Below are 14,281 nucleotides of genomic sequence, written 5' to 3'. Positions count from 1 at the left end.
TCAGTGCTGGGGAATTCTCCAGGACTCACGCTGAACCAGAAGTGGATGCGAGCTGGAAGGGCAGGACTGGGAGGAGACAGGTTTTGAAGCCCTTCACCATAGGAGCTTGTGACGCGGGCACACACATCCTCCTGCATAGACCCCCTCCTCTTCCAGGACGAGGAGCCAAACTGCTTGCTCTCTGTCACTGCAGGGGATGGTGGCTTGGGAATGGACATGCTAGAGGACCTTGAGTCCCTGCAGTTCGAGCACGGGATTAAAGAGGAAGACCGCAGCTGGCTGTATTTGCAGCGTCGTTGCCAGGGGCTGATGATCAAGGGCTGTGCCCACGCAACCTTCTTCTGTAAGCTGCTCCATAATTTGAGGTAAGCAACGTCTCCAGGGTCAAGCAGACAGAAGAATCTCACTGCAAGGAATGCACATGGCCTTAACTTTTTATATCAGAGGATAACTTTGGTAAGTGTCTTCCACGTTTTCCAACCCACTGCCTGTTACTCCTGATCTGAAAACACCAGAGAAATGTGTACTAGGGTCCCTTGGCTGTGGTTCCGTGATAAAGCATGGGTTAGTGGTGATTTCCTTTCAGTGAGTGGGTTCGTTAAGCAATCAGTTCATTCATCAGTCATTCATTCATTCACTCGTGTCTTCCACAGATACCAATGGCATGTCATTCCATGAAAATGAGCTGAGTTCCTTTTTGTGGGGCCAACAGTGGAATGCTCCCTCACAGGAAAGCCACCTGCAACTTTGGGGTCCCTATGGCCAGATGACTTGCTTGAAACCAGGAATACTGGTTTGCAGAGAAGCTCTGAGTCCAATCAATGTGGCTTCAGACACTTAAATAAGAAGTCATGTGAGAGCCAGGTACCTAGGACTAAGCTCCTGGATTCTGTAACTCTAAGTCACCCTTGGAGTATTTGACCACCCCCCGCCCCAGTCTACTTCTCAGTTTACTTTTCTCTGAAATTAGACTAACTCCTTGTTGATGGAACCAGATCTGAACTGAACATGTTATAGATACAGCAGGTACCCAAGGAGGCAGGTTGCTCAATGAGTTTGCCAACTGGCTGACTGATAAGAATGCACAAACCTATGGGTTGAATCCAAGATGAGGGGTGAGAAATCAGTATATGAAACTTCCAGGAGGGATGTTGTATTTGGAGGGGTCAGGCACTGACAGAAAGCATTCTCCTTCCAACCAAGAGAGAAGTTTTAAATAGCAAGTGGCTTGTGATTGCTTATATGGAAACTCTAGAGCTTTACTTTGTATTTATTTTATTTTTTTGAGCTTTAATTTTAAAAAAACCCTCCAATTTGCACTGAGATACAAAATAGAAGGTTGCCATATAACAACATAAAGCAATGCCTTATGTATTCTGAGGTCAGACTTTGTTTATCTTGGGCCGAGAAAATACATCCAGAACCAACAGTAAGTGAACCTCTAGAAAGACAGGGCTCGCCTTGGCTGGTGTGGCTCAGTGGATTGAGTGCTGGCCTGCAAACCAAAGGGTCGCCGCTTCAATTCCCAGTCAGGGCACATGCCTGGACTGCAGGCCAGGTCCCCAGTAGGCGGTACGCAAGAGGCAACCACACATTGATGTTTCTCTCCTCTTTCTCCCTCCTTTTCCCTCTCTAAGAATAAATAAATAAAATCTTAAAAAAAGATAAAGAGAGGGCTCAAATCCCTGACCCTCAATTTCTTAGGTCTGTTTTCCCTTATTATAAACCGTTTTCTTTTAGTTTAACAAAAAGCTAAGTTACCTGTTTCCTGGATCTGTGCAGGACTGGCACGGCAAACTAGAAAGCACGGGTGTGTGGTGGGAGGCAGGTGTGCTCACCCTGACGGCCAGGGACACTGACAGCTGTCTGCACAGGAGACGAGGAACGGGACCGCAGCAGTGGCTGTTCACAATGACGGCCCTGAGCCCACAAAAAGTTTTCCTACCCAGACCTTGTGTTTAAAAAGGCAGGGACATGCACAACACAGGTAATAAAAAATGTTCATTTAAAAATGTTCTAAACAAGTTTTGGTCCTTGGAGGGGGTACGCTTTACGTTCTGGAGAATTCACTCGGGAAGAGCATTTCATTCCCTAGGGATGCTGCACACGTGGCACATAACTGGAATGCCTCATCTCTGAACGACTCAAGGTGCCACCAGCCTGCCATGTGAGGAAGTTACAGCAGAGAACATCAGAGGCTGACAGTGAGGAGGAACTCCAGGGTGAGCGTGTATTTATGTTTGTGTTCATTCTCCAGAAAATCATTGCAGGAGAAGCAACCTTCCAGATGTCCCTTGACTGAATCGCCTGCCAACACTCCTGACGATGATGAGCTAAAGGTGGGCATCATTGGAGGTGGCCACCTTGGGAAGCAGCTGGCCCACGTACTGCTTCAGCTTGTCCCCATCCCTGCTGAGAGGCTGCAGATCTCCACTCGGAGGCCAGAGGCCCTGGGTGAGGAGCAGTGTCCTGTAGAAGGGGGGCTTGGGTGATGAGGCTGTTGGGAAATGGGAATCTTCACGTGCAGCATTGCTGAGTTCTCAGCTGTCTAGGCCTGGGGAGAGCTGGAAAAGATGGTTTTTAACTTGTTCCTAACAAGTTTCTTCTCCACTTAAATGTTTCATAGCTATCTTTCTTCCTTGTATCCTTGGTGGTGAGATATTTTTCTCGGTCTTTGATACAGAGAAACTTTCGCAGCAGAATTCAAATCTAACTGGACCAGTTAGTCTGGTGGGTGTTAAGAAGTTCCAAACATTTGGCCTTGTGTTTTTAAAAATAACACTTGCTGAATTTTTAAAAGTTTTCTAATGATTCCATTTACTAATCAGAACACTTGTTTCCAGAGAGGTCGACGGAACTTTTTGGGGAGGTGGAAATGTTCTAGCTCTTGAAAGAGGTATGAATTACGTGGGTGTATGCATTTGTCAAAAATGATCAAACTGTATACTTTAGATCTGCGAGTTGCACTATATGTAAATTATGCTTAAATAATTTTTATAAATGTAAAATATTATGTGCATGTTATAGAAAATTTAGAAAATTATTCTATTGGAAAGTAAATAATAACTACTTATAATCCTCTTACCAGGTATATCATTTCCTAAATGTTTTTTTCTCTGATTATATCAGATTACATCAATAACTGATACTATACACAGTTGTTTATATTCTCCTTTTTCACTTAATGTATTTTGAGCATATTCTCATATTATTTAACATTCTTTACAATCATGATTTTAAGGTTGTATAGTATTACAAAGTATGGTTGTATGATAATTTGTGTAACTGTGCCACATTGGATTTCCTTATACATAATTTTTAAAATAAAATTACTAGGTCAAAGAACAGGCACAGCTTTATTAAGATATAATTTGTATACAACGAGCTGCACATTTTTAAAATGTACAATTTGATGTTTTGATGCATGTATATACCTGTGAATCCATCAACACAAGGTAATGAACTTATCCATCACCCACAAAAGTTTCCTTATAATTCCTATCTTTCTACGTCCTTGTAGCCCCCGACCCAAGAAACCACTGATCTGATTTCTATCATCGTGGATTAGTTTGCGTTTTCTAGAATTTTATACAAATGGAATCATACAATTTGTACTGTTGTTTGGTCTGACTTCTCTCACTTCGCACAATTATTCTGAGATAGATTTGAGATATATGTTGTTTCATGTATTGATATTCCTTTTTATTTTGGAGTAGTATTTCATTGCATAAATATCCCAGGTTACCTATTCATCTGCTGATGGACATCCAGGTTGTGTCCAGTTGTGGGCTGTCACAAGTAAAGCTGTTGTGAACATTCGTGTACAAATATTAGTGCAGACAAGTGCTTTAATTTTCTTGGGTAAACATGGGAGTGGAATAGATAGGTCATATGGTAGGTATAATTAATTTTTAAATTTTAATTTTTAAAGAAACTTCTAATACATTTTTTCAAACTGACTTTCAAAAAAGGTTGTTGAGGTGTAAACTTTCACCAGCATTATGTAAGAACACCCATTACACGACACTCAATTCCGAGCTTCTGTTTTTTAAAAATCGCTATTTTAATATGCCTTTTAAACATTTATTTTATTTTTTCTTTTTAAAAATACATTTCATTTTTTATTGTATTTTTTCCATTACCATTTAGTCCCCTTATACCTCCCTCACCCCCCACAATCACCACACTGTTGTCCACGTCCATGAGTCCTTTTTCCTTTTTGCTCAATCCCTCCACCCCCTCACCTCCCCACCCCAGCTGTCATCCTGCTCTCTATCTATGAGTCTGTCTCTATTTTCCTTGTTATTTCAGTTTGCTCATTAGGTTCTACATATGAGTGAAATCATATGGTATTTTTCTTTCTCTGACTGGCGTATTTCACTTCGCATAATGTTCTCCAGGTCCATCCATACTATTGGCAAAGGGTAAGATTTTCTTCTTTCTTATGGTGGAGTAGTATTCCATTGTGTAAATGTCCAATAGTTGTTGTATCCACTCATCTGCTGATGGACACTTGGGCTGCTTCCATATCTTGGTGATTGTAAATAATACTGCAGTGAACATAGGGGTGCTTATGTTCTTTCGTATTAGTGTTTTGGGTTCCTTTGGATATATTCCCAGGAGTCAGATTGCTGGGTCAAAAGGCAGATCCATTTTTAATTTTTTGAGGTATCTTCATACTGCTTCCCACAGTGGCTGCACCAGTGTGCATTCCTACCAACAGTGCAAAAGAGTCCCCCTTTCTCTACATCCTCGCCAGCACTTGTTGATTGTTGATTTATGGACGATAGCTATTCTGACAGGTGTGAGGTGATATCTCATTGTGGTTTCCATTTGCATTTCTCTGATGATTAGTGACACTGAGCATCTCTTCATGTCTATTGGCCATCTGTATGTCCTCTTTGGAGAAGTGTCTGTTCAGCTCCTTTGCCCATTTTTTAAACTGGGTGGTTTGGTTTTTTTGGTGTTGAGTTTTGTGAGTTCTTTATAAATTTTGGATATTAGCCCCTTATCAGATGTTTTGGCAAATATGTTCTTCCATTCTGTGGGTTGTCTTTTTATTTTGTTGATGTTTTCCTTTGCTGTGCAAAACTTTTTAGTTTGATGTAGTCCCATTTGTTTGTTTTTTCTTTTGTTTCCATTGCCTGGGGAGATATATCTGATAAAATATTGCTACGACCTATGTCTGAAATTTTGCTATCTATGTTTTCTTCTAGGATTTTTATGGTTTGGGGTCTGATGTTTAAGTCTTTAATCCATTTTGAATTTATTCTTGTGTGTGGTGTAGTTTCATTTCCCAACACCATTTATTGAATAAACCATCTTTAGCCATCGTATGTGCTTGCTTCCTCTGTTGAATATGAATTGACTATAAAGGTGTGGGTTTATTTCTGGGGTCTCTATTCCATTCCATTGATCTATGTGTCTGTTTTTATGCCAGTACCATGCTGTTTTGATTACTATGGCCTTGTGGTATAGTTTGATATTATGTAGCATGATTCTTCAATTTTGTTCTTCTTTCTCAGGATTGCTGTTGCTATGTGGGGCCTTTTGTGGTTCATATCAAATTTTGAAATATTTGTTCTAGTTTTGTGAAATACATCATTGGAATCTTGATAAGAATTGCATTGAATCTGTAGATTGCTTTGGGTAGTATGGACATTTTAATAATTTAATTATTCCTATCCATGACTACAACATGTGTTTCTACTTATTTGTATCTTCTGCAATTTCTTTCTTCAGTGTCTTACAATTTTCCAAGTACAGGTCTTTAACATCCTTGGTTAGGTTTATTCATAGGTATTTTATTCTTTCTGAAGCCATTGTAAATGGGATTATTTTCCTAATTTCCTTTTCTGTTAGTTCGTTATTGGCATATAAAAATGCAACTGATTTCTGGATGTTAATTTTGTATCCCACTACTTTGCTGAATCCATTTATCAGTTCTAGAAGTTTCTTGGTGGAATCTTTGGGATTCTCTATGTACAGTATCACATCATCTGCACATAAAGACAGTTTTACTTTTTACTTTCCAATTTTATTTCTTCTTGTCTGATTGCTGTGGCTAGGACACCCAGTACTATGTTGAATATAAGAGGTGGAAGCAGACATCCCTGTTTTTTTCCCGATTTTAAGGTGAACGCTTATAATTTTTGCCCATTGAGTATGATGCTGGCAGTTGGTTTATCATATATAGCCCTTATTATGCATGTTTCTTATTTTAATATGTCCTTCACTGATCACTATAATAGTTGCATATTTTTATAGGTTTATTGCTATTTTGCCCTTTTTGAGTCCTTTTCGCCCAATTTTTCTGTTGGCATGCTGTATTTTTCATATTAATTTGTAAATATTCTTTCCATATTAAGGAAATCTTAAAATTTCATTACTTAAGGCAAATTAAGAAAAATATTATCAACATAACTAGTATTTGTGACATTTCAATAAAGTACATATATTCTTTGGGAAGGAATATATTTATTAATAATAAAGTTAGTATTTTAGAATATCACTGCATGTTGTGTAAGGAAGCAAGAATTCAAAAAGCTTAGCAGCAGCTTCTATGTACTTTTGAGAACCACATAAGAAAAGAATGGATGTGCATGTTTTCTAAACTGACTACCTCTAAGTACCTGAGTTCCCGGATAATTTAAGCACCAAATTTACCATGTACCTTGCTAGTTAAGAAGTGACCTCTCCTGGGGAGGGTAGAGGTGGGGGAGGGAGGTGGGTTCGGCTGGGGTGGAGTGGAGGGATGGGGAGAAAATGCAGACAACTGTAACTGAATAACAATAAAAACTTTTTTAAAAAGAGAAAAAAAAAGAAGTGACCTCTGCCATGTCTAATACTCTCTTTTTCAATAATATCTAAGACATACTACCATATGTAACTTTACATTTTTACTTTTGAAAATACATATTGCAATAAGTACAATCAAAGATTAACTACCAAGAGGTGTTTTTATGCAACTACATGATTTATCACATTTCTGTCTTTATAGTATCTTAACGTTAAATTGTATATACCTTACAGAAACTATAAGTATACAAAGTGGGGCAAAAGTAGGTTTACAGTTGTTTGTAGGAAAAACAATACAATAATTAGTATGTAATAATACAGGAATAAACTCTGTGTTTTGTGTACTCACAACGGTAAACCTACTTTTACCCCACCCTGTGTTTTCCTAAACTCCCAGCCCCGACCTAGACTCTTCCACTCTCTTACTTAGTCTTTCCTACCAACTCAACCCAGTTAGCTGAGTAATGTCGGCCCATCCTCATTAATAAACAGGAATAATAAGGCCCTTACAAAGTTTTCCTTAGATAATGCATATGAAGTACTTTGCACATTGTCTGGCACATGATAAATTGGAGCAGAAGGCTTTTTCAGATATTTTTCTTCCTAAAAAAAATATCTGAAAAGCTCTAGCTTTTGAGAAAAGGACAAATTGTCTTAAACCCTCAAGCACAGCTACAGTAGCACCTGCTGCTTTAGCAATGGGGGTAGGGCACTGCTGCGTGGCTTTAGATGGCACGAGGGGATCTCTTCTCATTTATGTGACCACAAGAGCTGAGAAAAAATAATTGTCTTCCTCTCCCTATAGGTGGTGTTCAAGTGCAACTCCTCTGTACTGTGATCTTTCTGTCTTCCTTTATCCCTCCCAGATGAGTTCCAGAAACTGGGAGTTCAGTGCTTTTACAATAACTCTTCCCTGGTGGCCTGGGCCAACCTGGTGTTCCTCTGCTGCCTGCCATCTCAGCTGCCCAGTATCTGCACAGAAATACAAACCAGCTTCGAAAACACCTGCATTGTATACAGCTTTGTATCTGCCGTCCCATTACCCAGGTATCTCATTAGGGGGAGCACGGAACTGGCAGACGTGCGCTCTCTTCAGCCCTGGCTTCTGCCTCCCTCCTCCACCCAGCTCCTGCCCGTTGGAGTGGGCATTCCCTGGTAAGTAAGGTAGAAGCTGCTTCACCTGCAGAAGGGTCCAGCCGCCCTTTCTAGTGTCAATCCACACCTGTGGGTGGGACATTTTCTTTGACATGCAAATGTTTAGAACTGCAATAGAACATTGCCTCCCACTCCTTGAAGTTGACCTGTGTCCCCTTGTGCATCAGTGAGAAGGGAAACCACCAGTCGACAGTGCGAAGAGTGATTGAGAGCATGTGTCAAATGTTATTTTGGTACACTAGGGTCTAGGCCAGTGCCTGGCGAGTGGCAGCATTCAGTAAGCGTTGGTTAGGCAGCTGGGTAAACAGTCTGACTGACAAGTAGCGCCCTTGGTGTGGACCCCCACCTGTGCTGTGTGGGTGTGGGGTGGGTGGGGTTTTTTTTTTGTGGGGGTTAGGTGTGAACTCAGTGGATCACGTGGCTTATTTCAATCCTGGCTCTGTGCTCCATGTCTTGGCGGCTTTACTTTCAGGTTGAAAAACCTACTGAACCACACCAATATCTTGCGGCCTCAGTACCAGTGTGTTGAAGGTTTTGCCAACATTGGGGGGGCCAATAAGGAAATCATAGCTGCTCTCCAAGATCCTGTGGTTCTTCAGGCTACCTGCCCCTGCAATCCTGCTGGTAATGGCTCACCCTAGTGTTGGCACTCCTTAAAAACTTACCCTCCTCTTGGCCTGTTGCTATCTTATTAGATCCCTGTGTGTGTGTGCTGGGTGAGTGTGGGGGGAGTACAGGCTAGGTACCTTCTCAGCTATGTAGGTTTTGTGCAGGGACAGCTTTGGGGGTGCAAAGCAGTCTTAATAAGGGAAAGCTGAGAAGTCTGAACTTTCGGACCCTTTAAGGATGAACTGGAAACCACCAGAGGGGGAGCCCATTTAATCTTTAAACAGGAGGATGCAGTGTCTGGGACTGAATGGTTTTTCCCTGCTCTAATCTTGCAGTTTTCTCTCGTCCCTTTTTATTGGCCAGGGTCATTCTAGAAATTCCTAGAGATGCTTTTGCCGTTAGCAATGTCCACATTAGTCACAGCTGTCCTACCGTGGCAGGGTCAACACACCGTGTGTTATCAAAGGTCACCGGGGGCAGGTAGTGTTTGCATATCTTGAGGTTCCTGTGACCGACTTGTCTCGGGAAAAAGGTGGCTGTTCACCATCCTGGGTTTTTCCCAGTTTCCCTGCAAACCTTTGGATGGTGCTAACTCGTCTCTCCCTTATCGTTGATGTGCAGGCGGAGTAATCCTCAATATCAAGTGGTTGGATGGGGTGTTCTACGCAGCTCTAAATGTCTGTACGGCAAAGGCCATGCGTCACTCACAAGCACTGCAGCTGCTGAATGAGCTGTTCCTCTCTGAGCACTTCAAGGACTGCGGGAAGGATGGAGCGTCTTGCCCAAAATTTCAATTACGGGACTTTCTCAGCAAAGGCTATGCTGAGAACCTGTCTCAGAAAAGGTGAGGCCTAACGGCTGGCCAGTCTCATTTCCCCCACATGCTGCCTTGGCAGACGCTGTGCTTTTTCCTTTCATGTTATCTTTGAAAATTTAGAGAGAGAATACATTCTTGTAAAAAAAAAAATCCAACTTGTAGAAAAGTGAAAGCTCTCCTTTGCTTCCCATGTACCATTTCATAGAGAACCTCTCATGGTTTTTATATTTCTTTTTATGTATGCATTTACAAACATATTTATGCTGCTACTCTATTAAAGTGTACACATCCATATCCACATACACATTTTAGAAACATGGGGCCTATACACACTGCACTTTCACTTATTACATGACAATGGATACATTCTTTGTTAGTACACTCGTATCAATTTCATGTATGAGCAACACCATAGGCATCCATTGATACATTTAATTAAGTTTATTCATCCTATTTCCTCTTGAGGGCGATGTAGTGCCCCCCCGCAATTTTACCTAAAGGGCTGCATTGAACAGTCTTGTACTTACTTGGCATATGTGGACCACTATTTCTGTTGAATAGCTAGAATAATATTTCTGGGTTAGAGATTATATATATATTTTGTTTAATGGGCATTTCCAAAGTGCTTATTGAAAACATGGTGCTTATTTTTATTTCCACCAGTAGTGTATGAGAGTACCATTGCATGTTTAATCTTTTTAATAAGATTTTTATTTATTTATTTTTCGAGAGAGGGGAAGGGAGGGAGAAAGAGAGGGAAGGAAACATCAATGTGTGGTTGCCTCTCATGTGCCCCCCACTGGGGACCTGGCCCGCAACCCAGGCACGTGCCCTGATCAGGAATCGAACCAACAACCATTTGGTTCACAGGCCAGCACTCAATCCACTGAACCATACCAGCCAGGGTGCATGTTTAATCTTTGGTAATCTAATGAGAGTGCAAGATGTTTAATCTTTGGTAATCTAATAGGAAAAATTGCTGCCCTTGTTACAATGCCCTTTTATCACGAAATTCACGAGACACTTTCAAATCATTTTCTTCCTTGACTATTGAACATTGCCATCCTTCTTGAAGCTATTTGTTCTTTTGGCTTTCCTGATACCCTCACATTCTCCTCATTTTCTTCCTGTCTCTCCAGCCCCTCCTTTACCAGCTTCTCTTCTGCCCCATCCTTAAATCTGGGAATTTTCAGGACTCTGTCCTAGGTTTGCTTTCTTTTCAATTCTATACTTGGTTCCTGGGTGATCTTTTCCACTTCGGGGACTTGGGTTGCCATCCTTACCCCGACACAACCAAGTCTGTATCTCTAGCCTGGATGTCAGTTTCTTGTCCAGGTATGTTCACACTCACCATCTCCACTCACACTCAATGTGCCCAGAAGCATCCCTGATCTCATACCTGCTCTTCCAGTGCTTCTCATCCAGTTACAATCTTCTTCACCAGTTGTTCAAGCCAGACCCCTGGAAGAATCCTTGATTCTTCTCTCTTTTGCATTCCAATTAATCACCAATGACCTATGATATGCTCATTTTGGAGATTTCCCTTCCCCATTATCCCAGGATTCCCTTCACTGCCTTCTCATTTTGGATCTCTTTCTGGAGCTCTCTTCCTCTGGCATGGTTTACTCCTTCATCATGGTGGATCAGGTCCTCCTCCCATAGCTTCCTTAGAAGAGGATGTATAGGAAGTAATTTTCAGAGACTATGTCTGAAAAATGTTTTTATTCTAACCTAATATGTTATTGAGAACATAGCCAGGCATAGAATTCTAAGTTAGAAATAATTTTCTTTCAGACTTTTGGAGGCATTACTCCACTGTCTTTCAGGTTTTAGAGTTACTGCTGAGAGAGAGGCACAGTGTCATTCTAGTTTTTTACTTCATCCTGTGTCTGGGACCTGTTTCTTTTTTCTCTGGCAGCTCGTAGGGTCTTTTACTTTCAGTATCCTGAAATTTCATGATGCGGATCTATTTTAATTCACTGTGTTGGCGCTTGATGGGCCTTTTCTTTCTTTTCCCTTAAAAAGATATTGTCGAATATAACACATGCACAGAAAAGTACATATTCCATAAATTCATAAATACACAGTTTAATAAATTATGGTAAAACAAGTACCCAAGCCACTGCCACCCATAAAAGAAAAGAATATCCAGTGGTCCTTTTCACTCTGGGGGTCAAGTTCTCCAATTGTGTCTTCAATAATTTCTTCCCCTCCCATTTCCTCTGCTCTCCCTTTATCAATATTTTATTAGTCAAATGGTGGACATTCTGGACTAATCTGATATTTTACAACATTCCCTATTTTCGTTGTCTTTGTCTTTTTGCTCTGCTTCCTGAGAGAGTTCCTCAACTATAGTGTTTTGCTATCATACTTTGGGCATATTTTCATTTTTTGCTTTATTTTGATTTTTAAAAATTAAAAAAAATTGTTGATTTAGAGGGGGGAGAGAGAGAAATATCTATTTGTTGGTCCACTCCTTTACAAACTCATGGGTTGCTTGGAGAGGGAGAGAGAAACATACATCTATCCGCTGTTCCACTTATTGATGTACTCATTGGTTGACTCTTGCGTGTGCCCTGACCAGGGATCGAACCCGCAACCTCGGTGTATCCAGATGACACTCCAACCAACTCAGCTACATGGCCAGAGCCCAGAGATTTTTTTTTTAGTTGCCAAATATTCCTCTTTTCTGTAGCATCCTCTCGTCATTTTACTATGCAACACCGCCGCTCATCCCTTTGACAGAGCTTTATCTTTCCTGAGTTGTCCTCTGACCCTGTGTTCTGATCTCTATCATTCACCTGATTTTACTTATCCATTTTTTTTCTATCATTCATTTTAGAGGCTTTCTTCAAGTACAAGGAGAATCTTGACCACTCACATTTTTAAGATCCTTGTTACCAAAAAGCTACTTGCTAAAATTCCGTGTTTACTACTGTAGTCTTTACTACGGAGTGATTTGGTCAGCTGTTTTCTTGGGAAACTCTGAATATTGGTAACTTTAAATCTTTGGGCCCCAACTTGGGGAAAGGAAGCTGTGTGTAGGGAGAAGGGTGGTCTTATCATTCAGTTTATACTTTTCCAATTTACTTTCCCTCCTTTCAGCCTATCTCTGCCCTCAGCAGTGCCCACTGTCCCCCTGCCCAGAGACCCTCTGTTTAACCTTGTCCAGAGAATAAACCTTCTGTCAGGGAGGAGGAGGAGGGACTGTCTCCCGATGGGGCAGTATTGGGCAGGGTACTGGGAGGGTCATTCTCCTTCTTAAGATTTTTTAAGCCATCATCCTCTTTTTGGCCATTTTGGCCCCACTTCCAGATGTACTCGGCCCAATACTTCCCGATTCTTCTGCAGGTTCTGTGATGTGAAAGGCCCTGCCTTCGCTTAGTGTTATTATCCGTCCCTATTCTCTCCAGCTTCCAAACTTGCTGCTCTGTGCTCTCGCGCACTGTCATTTTATGTTCTTGGCCTATTTTTCAAGTGGATTGTTTGCTTTTACTTATTGTTTTATAGGAGGTTTTCAGTAGAAATATGTTTTGAGTATTGGAAATATTTTTCATATTATTTCTCTTTTTTTGGTATATTTTTACTGTTCAGAAGATTCTAATTTTTGTTGGCAAAATGGTCAAATCACTTCTTTATGGATTCAGGGTTTCAAGCCAAGCTTATAAAGACCGTTTTCATCCCCAAATATTCTATATCCTAGATAGAGTATCTAGGATATTCTAGATGTTTTTTCCAAATATTCTATATTCTAGAATATCCCAAATATTCTATGGATTTTTTTTTCATTTTTAAATATATTTTATTGATTAAGCTATTACAGTTGTCCCATTTCCCCCCCTTTATTCCCATCTGCCCTGCACAACCCCCGGATTTGATTTTATTTTTAAAAACATTTAAATCTTTAATAAACTTAGGATTTTTAACATCTTTTATTCCCTTTAGAGTGTTAGGTTGTCCTAACACTATAGAGGAGCCAATTCTTTCCTACCAGCTTGAAATGTGGTTTTCAGCATGCGGTAAACTGCAGGGTATTCACGAGCATATTAACTTCTACTCTTTCCCTACAGAGTTGAAGAAGATACCCTTTCTTAAGAGGATATTTGAAAAGAAATGAGATATTTTCCATTCCTAGCGCCCATGATCCTCTTATGTATTCTCTTCCTAAAATCAAGGAAAATATGCTGAAAAAAATGCCAATATTACCATTATAATCATTCTTTAATTATGAATTCCTCCCAAAACACACTTATAAAAATGTACGTGTGAAAGTGCATCATAAGTATAATTAAATCCACATATTAAGCAGTTTCGGCTAATGTTTGATTTAATTATGAATTTTAATTAGTTTGATATAGAAAATGAAGAACCTTATTTCCCAGTGGAGGAGCCATTTGTGAAAGGAAATGTTTACAGCCAGATCAGATGTATGCAACACACAAAAAAGTAACAGTATTTTTTTTTCACCCCAGGGCTTTCCCCTGGTTCGATCTGACTACTGTGCAACTCAGGGAAACTCCCTTTAGCGAGAGCCTCCTGACCTCTCCTGCTCTCCAGGACCACCTCACCCACCTGTACTGTGAGTCATTTGGCATCTCCCTACCCGAAGAACAGCACTGTGCGGCTTGCACAGGCTCTCCATCCCAATGAGAGAGGAGACCCCAGGAACCGGAATTCGCTCTCTGCCGTGGGTGTACTGGGATCACAACTGAGGGCGAGAGTCACGTGACTGTATTGTGTTTGCCGTGTATTAGGCACTAAGGAATTAGAAAATGCTACCAATGGCTCTTTAAAATGTAGAATAAAGTGAGAGGTCCTTTACAGTGGAATATATGTGGTATCTGGCTTTTAGAAGCTACCAAATGAAACTACCTAACCCGACACACTTAAGGAAGCCGCTTC

At 40.7% G+C, this 14,281-nt stretch overlaps 1 protein-coding gene across 1 annotated transcript; it reads left to right on the top strand.

Annotated features, from left to right (window-relative positions):
• Window positions 1–210: 210 nt before the first annotated feature.
• Window positions 211–14,029, top strand: NOXRED1 (NADP dependent oxidoreductase domain containing 1). Its single transcript, XM_024567419.3, has 6 exons — window positions 211–365; window positions 2,258–2,454; window positions 7,665–7,845; window positions 8,426–8,577; window positions 9,184–9,406; window positions 13,852–14,029. Exons 1-6 carry the CDS (start codon window positions 211–213, stop codon window positions 14,027–14,029), a joined length of 1,086 nt encoding a protein of 361 aa, XP_024423187.1.
• Window positions 14,030–14,281: the final 252 nt, after the last annotated feature.

The sequence above is a fragment of the Desmodus rotundus genome, chromosome 7 (assembly GCF_022682495.2).
Source record: "Desmodus rotundus isolate HL8 chromosome 7, HLdesRot8A.1, whole genome shotgun sequence".
NCBI lineage: Eukaryota > Metazoa > Chordata > Mammalia > Chiroptera > Phyllostomidae > Desmodus > Desmodus rotundus.
The sequence above is the reverse complement of the archived record's forward strand: the minus strand, read 5'-3'. Positions and strand labels throughout refer to the sequence as shown.

What these genes read in the sequence shown, in the direction of transcription:
- NOXRED1 (XM_024567419.3), top strand. Translation starts at nt 211, where the DNA reads ATGGACATGCTAGAGGACCTTGAGTCCCTGCAGTTCGAGCACGGGATT. An exon ending in AAGCTGCTCCATAATTTGAG is followed by an intron (nt 366 to 2,257) that starts GTAAGCAACGTC and finishes TTCATTCTCCAG; the next exon opens with AAAATCATTGCAGGAGAAGC. An exon ending in TCGGAGGCCAGAGGCCCTGG is followed by an intron (nt 2,455 to 7,664) that starts GTGAGGAGCAGT and finishes TATCCCTCCCAG; the next exon opens with ATGAGTTCCAGAAACTGGGA.